This window comes from Etheostoma spectabile, chromosome 4, assembly GCF_008692095.1.
Source record: "Etheostoma spectabile isolate EspeVRDwgs_2016 chromosome 4, UIUC_Espe_1.0, whole genome shotgun sequence".
Taxonomy (NCBI): Eukaryota; Metazoa; Chordata; class Actinopteri; order Perciformes; family Percidae; genus Etheostoma; species Etheostoma spectabile.
The window spans coordinates 7439031-7446617 of record NC_045736.1 but is presented as its reverse complement, the minus strand read 5'-3'; the positions used below and the strand labels follow the sequence as shown (position 1 = coordinate 7446617).

At 39.9% G+C, this 7587-nt stretch overlaps 1 protein-coding gene across 1 annotated transcript in view; it reads left to right on the top strand.

The window, feature by feature from the left end:
• Window positions 1–7587, top strand: part of myg1 (myg1 exonuclease) — a 31435-nt gene that overhangs the window by 1602 nt on the left and 22246 nt on the right. Inside the window, exons 3-4 of the mRNA XM_032514496.1 lie at window positions 4266–4425; window positions 7045–7194. Coding sequence (XP_032370387.1) covers window positions 4266–4425; window positions 7045–7194 — 310 coding nt within the window. The remainder of the gene's footprint in view (window positions 1–4265; window positions 4426–7044; window positions 7195–7587) is intronic.

The following is a 7587-nucleotide window of genomic DNA, read 5'->3' as shown; positions in this document are numbered from 1 at the left end:
CATGCCTCTATGATGTGTAACGTTAGACAACCAATCACAAACATTATTAGATTTTAGTAGAAGCATGCTGTCCAGGAGGAGAGAGTATTAAATATACTGGGGCTTTTGTTCTGACATCCTTAAAGCACCTTATTTGCATGGATCATGAAGGAGCACACTCCACGTTCTCTGCTAAGTTTCCTGCCAAAGTTCCTTCCGAATGATTGCATTCACTTGAAGTCTCATCAAGTTGAGTAATCGGCCTATTCCAGATGTCTTGTCAGCTTAATGTCCTGATGATAATCAGAGATAGCTTTTATGACCACGGTGATAAAGATATGCCGGGGCTCTCTTCCTAGCGGGTGGTTAGTGATAATTAGTGCTCCTTCAATTGAATGCCCCCCCCTGCTGTTGGTTCACGAGGCTCAGAAGCTGCCACGACACTGTCAGGGGCCGCAGGAGAATGTTGCTGTCACTCACATGGATGGATGTGGGCAAGATGGTTTTGACGGGAGGGATGGATATAAGTGAGCTCGGGTGCTGGAGGAAATTAGACAGGGAGATGACGAGAACATGTCGGAGTCCTCATTTAAAAAAACAACAGTGACAGTGCACATATGAAGTTGACAGCAATATCAAAACAACACTGTAATTGTAAGAGCCTGTAATTAAACATGATTTTTTACATGATTCAGTAGCTTCCCTGTAGTGTTCCTTTTTAATTCAAATCCAAACATTGACATTTTATCCAAAGTATGTTTTTAAAATGCTGTTTCCCCAAGTCTTTCTAAATCTGACGTGACCTGACATAGGTTTCTGTATGACGATGTTGCTTCAGTGCAGTACAGTAAGTTGGATGTGGGTCGTTACAGACCCATTATTGGAGGAGCTGACAGAAAGCTAAGCACTGTACTGCTGTGGACTCTATGTTAGAAAAGTCACACCATAACACAAACTTTGGTTCACCATAGTTTGTTATTGTGTGTCTTTGGTCCTAACTAATTTATTGAGGCACCGGTAGCAACTCCTGTGTTCTGCAAGATAAAATTACAGTTTTTGTCAAAGGAGTCTGGTGGCTTTGAGTAGTGCGATATGTATTGCTGTGGATAGGGGTATAATCAAAATGTATTTCAGCCTCCTAAAAAAAGTGATATATTTAATATATCCACTATATTTAGAATATTTTCAGCGCTTTATCTTGCTGCTAGACGTCCCCATCAGACTCCATTGACAAAACAAGGATTTCACCTCGCAGAACATGGAAGTTGCTGGTTTGCCATTACAAATCTTACTAAAATTATTGTCTCAGAAAGGAAGGGGTTAAACCAGCAACGGGCCAGATACCATTACAGTTTCTGAAGCGCTCCTATAAAGCAATTTAGTCCACAGTACTGAAGGTCACAGGGAGAGATCTAAAGGAATTAAAAAGAAACATTACCCGACATCTGCCTTTTAAAAAAGGACCAAATCAATGATCCATTTTTGTGTGTGTGTGTGTGTGTGTGTGTGTGTGTGTGTGTGTGTGTGTGTGTGTGTGTGTGTGGTGTGTGTGTGTGTGTGTGTGTGTGTGTGTGTGTGTGTGTGTGTGTGTGTGTACTGTATATATTAATTTAGTGTGTTCCAATTACATTAACTGAAAACACTGGTGTGAGTGTACAGGGCCGATGAACACAGTGGAATTGAGTCAGTAAGGTGAATGAATTATAAGGTAAGGTGAGTAAATTAAGTACCAACCAAGGTCATTACGACAGGAGCAATGAATTACAGTTGAAAAGCTTTTTTCTGACATAACTGTATTTAGAAAAGTCCTCTTTTTAAAAGTCCACACTGCTGGCCAAATCTCCTGTCATTTTATGGGACATTGGGACAACTGGCCTCAGAATGATGCATATTATTTTCATAAAGTAGGTGAGTTTCTCAAGTTATTGAGTTTCTTGTGATGCTCTGAGTAGGTGACAGATTCATGAAGCATCGATTGTGCATAGAAAATAGTATGCAATAAAGCCATTCTGTCTAATGATATAGGGATTTGTATAAGGAAGAGGTGCAGTACGGGAATCACCATGTATGTTGTACTGGGAAGTATGTTCAAACAATGCTTAGTGTGGAAAAGGCCCCAAAGTTATGTTAGTGTTGCTATTGTTTAGTACAGTTGACCATATTGTGCTTTGTTTCACGTTTACTCCCATTTATCCAGTGCTTGTAACAGGATAGCTAGAGCACATGCTGGTTTGTATATTATAGGTGACGTCACACAGTTAATAATCCGTATGATAGTTAGTCGGTCAGTTACTACGATGTCTACTTCATGGTTTTGTTTATATTGTATTGTTTATTACTGTTGCTACTTGATCCTATATAAGTTGCAATTTCCTTCCTATAAATTTGTTTCGAACTGCGATGTCTGAATGTTTGTAATTTTGTTTGTTAATAAAAATGTAAAAAAAAAAAGAAAAAGTTAGTTGGTTAGTTGAATTGTAGTTTTGAGCGGCACCTTCCTTCAGAGTGTGTGTATATGAGAAGAGAAGAGTTTTTACTTTTACTACTTGTTGTTAGGATTGTTCAGTACTTTTTGGTTGAGTAGAATATGAAGTAAGTGGTGTTAAATATTGTTATCTGTACCGCTACCGAGGCTTCTCTGTCGAGGTTTTGCTAGCTCAAACGGAACATAGCATGAGGTTTGGAGTTTTAACAATAAAAGCATCCAGCCATTTAGTTAGTTGGAGGCTTTAAAGCGTATAATAGATGACAGGAAGTGCTGTCTACATTATCGGTAACTTAACAAATGGTAGAGAATCTGAGAATCCCGTAGAAGTGTTTGAATCCTTCTTCTCTGCTTACATTATTAGAGTTAGAGATCCATAGTCCTATTCTGACTATTGTTTATTTTATGTTTGGTAATGTATATTAGTGCTTAAGGAGGAGTGAGTGTATGCATATGTTTTCTTTATTCATTTGTATTTTGTTTCCCTCTTTATAGAAATCCCACTCAAAATTACCTTCACACTCACTCACACAAGAAAGAGGAATAAATAACCAGAAAAAGAACTATCTCTCAGCAGTTTATTTCATACTCTGGAATAATTGGCCTTAAGTTGTGTTTTGGCCAACACACCTGAGTGAACCTGGTGATGAACCCAGAACTAGCATCTAGACTGAGCGTCTACCCATTATCTTCAATTGACTTACTAATACTTAATTTTTCCAAAGTTTTTCCAACTCTTGGTTTTTTGTATTCTACATTGCTCACTCACCTTGGTTTAGTTATTTATGGTAAATGCTAGTTTACCATCTTTGACTTCACACCAACTGTTTGATTAACTGGTAATCTTTTTCAGCCGTTTTTCCATTTTTCTCTGTAATTTACCCCTCGTTCATTCACTCCCATCTCCTGATGATCAGCATAGAAATGCCTCAGCTTGGCCTTGGCCAATTAGTCATTTAATGGCTATGATTACCCCCTGCTTCCCTAGCATGTCACTCATTCATTTGACGGACTGTTTTCCGCTGTGCCACAGCCCGAGCATCCTAATTAAGCTTGAATTAAATGACCAGCATTGACTGGGTGCCGGAGCCCACCCATCTAACCACGTGGCTGAGGAGAGACCTCCGGTGGCTTCTATTCATATGTGCTCATGCTTACTAACACGCTTGAGCATGCTTTTATCTTTCTCCGGTCAATGCAAACTTGCTCTCTGAAGTTGAGATTATTTATAGATGCCAGTGCCTTTTAATTGATATCTGTGTGCAGTGTGATAGATGTACTGTTCCAGATCACTCGGATAGAAATCATTTATGTAATAACCAATTACCTACAGTAGAGGATATTTCATAAAATCGTACTTACTAAGGTTGTCAAAGTATCAATACTTTTTTTCTGATACCACGTGCAATATGATCTCTGTTAATTATACATTCGATAGTATCGAAAGTACAGAAGTTATAAAAAAACATCAGATTTTCAATCAATCACTTCACATTATAAACGTGTTGATATATTGTGTGTTCAGTGACCTTTTGTGTACCAACACTGTGCGCAGATTGTTATTAAAAGAAAACAAATATTCCATTTTGTGTGCCTACGATTTTTTTTTTCTTTTTCCCGTGCTATCGAAAGAGCTATCAATATCGTCTTTTTATGAAAAAAAAAAAATCTGGTTGATTGGTACATACTGTACAAGCTATAGACTTTTTTCACCCACTGTGAATAGAAGATTATCCTGCGTTTAAAAAGGCCATCTCTATTTATGTTGCTGTTGCTAATGGACTGTCTTCCCTGTCTTCAGGACCTTTGCAGAGAGCTTTCACAGCCTGTGTCCAGAAAAGCAATGGGTGACCAAGCTCAGCTCAGCAGGCCTGGTCTACGTACACTTTGGTCATCAGCTGCTGGCTCAACTGACGCAGTTTAAAGAGGGCGACAAGGAGCTGGAGGTGCTCTATGACAAGGTGAGAGATGGAAGACGACGGATTTATAGCAGGCCGTGAATTAGCTACCATTGTGTTTAATCACAGCACAAACGCCTCATTGTTTTCTCTCGCCTCACTTATATCAAAAATATTGCCTGGGCGTATGAATTGAACCTAAACACTGTCATGAAGAACGCTAGCTTGAAAGTTACATTGGTAAAATGAATTACAATGGAAGGACACATTCATTTTGTACATGTTGGGGGTTTCAAAAACTGAAACCCTGCAGTCACTGTGTGTAGAACATGCAGAATATTTATTGTTAAAAGTTTATGACATTTTGCCTCCATCAGACAGTTGTCAGGAGATGAGGATTATACATAAAAAGACATAGATGGGGATGTGGCCAAGTTCATCTGCCAGATTCAAACCTTGGACACTGCAGTTATATCTAATGCATTTCAGAGAGCTGGGCCAGCAGGAGGCATCAGCGCATAGAACAGTTTGATTGCCAGGCACATTAAGCCAGCCAAATTGTAGGTCAACCAGAAGTATTAGCAATATTAACTCATATTACCATTGGCCTTTTGACGTGTCAGTTTGGTTTTAAGCCACAAATAATCCTTTGGGTTCTGGGGATTTTAGGAAGCTTCGCCCTCACCCAGTTCAAACTAACCAAATCTCTATTTTTGCCCCAAAACTTAGTTCCACATGTAAAATGTCATTGTGTTTTGTGATTGACGTGCCAATGGTACTGAGGAGTTGGCTTTTTAGCCCTAAATATGTTTCTACTTATCTGCTCTTCTTTCACTTCTTTCTGAAGCTTTGCTAGTGAACCGTCACAAGCACTTATAGGATGAAAAACAGTCACTCTTGCAAATGCGCATGCATGGTGTTTGTATAAGCTCTATCATAATTTGACATTTTGATGGGTTGTATCTACATTATCACCATTTTCTTTAAAGCACAGTGAGCATGTCTGAAACCTGGGTGTTAGTATTGATGCCAATCATCACATCACCGCAGTTATGAAGACCACTTTCTAGCATTTAAGAAACCTTTCCAAACTGAGGAGGAGCTGCCTGTCCCAGTCTGACTCTGAAAAAGTGGTCCATGCATTCATCTTCAGCAGATTAGATTACTGTAATAGCCTTTTTGAAGGACTTCCCAAAAAGACATTAGCTATGCTCAAGCTCATTCAAAATGCAGCAGCATTAGAGTGCTATCTGGACTTTGACAATCAAACCCATTACACTGGTACCGTATAGAATTGATTTTATAGATGCGTTTTCTATCTCATTTGTTTGTTTCCTATGTTTTGCTGTAAAACACATTGTGTTTACTCCACGCCCCCAGGAAGTGAGCTGGGCTTTGAAACTAATTTTACCTGGCAGCCAAACGGTGTAATTGCAGTTTTGGTGACCCTCCATGGAATGCCATGTGGCCCAAAAATACTTTTTCCATTAGACTTACATGGCAAAAGAGATGTCTGTAAATCAGTGGATAGGTTTTTGCTTGCGTGTCGGAGCTGAGCCCCGCTCTCTGCAGCAGATGCAGAGGACATAGAAGCTTACGCGCTCTAAGGTACCGAAATGTGGCACCAATTGATTTATGAATTGGCCCTTGCCATCCTAATCCAAGGAAATATGCTGGGTTAAAAAAAACAAAAACATAAGGACTCCGGAGAGTAAACTCCCCAGAGCTAGGTTAGTAACGACATTTCTGGGACGGGATGCACACAAATGGAAAGGGAGAGGAGAGAGCAGTTCAGTGGGTCAAAGAAAGGAAGTCCCTTGGCAGTCTAGAACTATAACAGCATAAGTAAGAGGAGGAGTATAGTGCTTTAGTGGGGTACTAAAAGCCCTTCTAGATATGTTAGTGCTAGACCATTTAGAGCTTTGTAGATCAGGAGAAGGATTTCAAATTCATCCATGGATTTTACATGAAGCCAATGCAGAGAAGCTAATACAGGAGAAATATGATCTCCTTTCTTAGTTCTTTTTAGAACACGCGCTGCAGCATTCTAGATCAGCTGGAGAGTCTTAAGGGACTCATTTGATTCATATGATGTTCATAATTTTGGCAATGGTACGAAGATGAAAAAAGTCTGTTCTTGAGGTTTGTTTTATATTGTTTTCCCATTATTCAGTCTATATTCTGATCAAAAATAACTCCTAGATTTCTGACAGTAGTGCTGGAGACCAGGGCAATACCAGGGCAATACCATCCAGAGTAGCTATAGCTTTAGATAATGAGGTTTGGAGGTGTTTAGAGCCCAGCACAATAAGGAGAATAGAATTGGTCCAAGCACTGAGCCTTATGAAACGCCATGGCTAACTTTAGTTTACTTGGAAGATTTGTCATTACCTTAACAAATTGAGATAAATCAGAGAAATAGGACTTAAACTAGCTTAGTGCGATTCATGTCTGCAGCAGTTGGAAGGTTGTTAGTAGTATATTTCACCAGTGCCGTCTCTGTGCTATGATGCTTTCTAAATCAGAATAATGTACAGTTTTCTCTCTTGAAAGCCTTCTCTTTCTTAACTTTCTTGCCAGTTCTTCTATTTCAGGATTGGCATAAACATAAAACATCCGATTCCCCATGTCATAACATGTTTCTAACCTGTCATGTCACTTGTCTCTTTCAATTCCTTGCAGCTGTATGAGAACTTTGTGGAGGAGGTGGATGCTGTAGACAACGGCATTTCACAATGTGACGGGGAGGCCCGCTACGCCATCTCCACCATGCTGAGTGCACGTGTCGGCCACCTGAACCCACGCTGGAACAGCAAGAGTCAGGACACTGAGGTAAGAGATTGCATGACTCTGAATGTATACTTGCACTTAGCTCACAGACCGGTCTGCAGCGGCTTAATTATATACGGTATCTTTTAAACTAAAGGTCACAGATAATAATCATAATAATATGTGTGGGTCTGTATCTGTTATATAGGATTATATAAGAGTTGTTGTCTCATCTCATCTTCAGCCACTTATTTGGGGTCTGACCTCGGGGGAGCAGCTCCAGCAGGGGACCCCAAACTTCCCTTTCCCAAGTCACATTTACTAGCTCTGACTGGGGGATCACGAGGCGTTCCCAGGCCAGGATGGAGATATAATCCCTCCACCTAGTCCTGGGTTTTTCCCAAGCCCTCCTTCCTTCATTTATTCAAACCTTTATTTAACCAGGATAAAAAACTC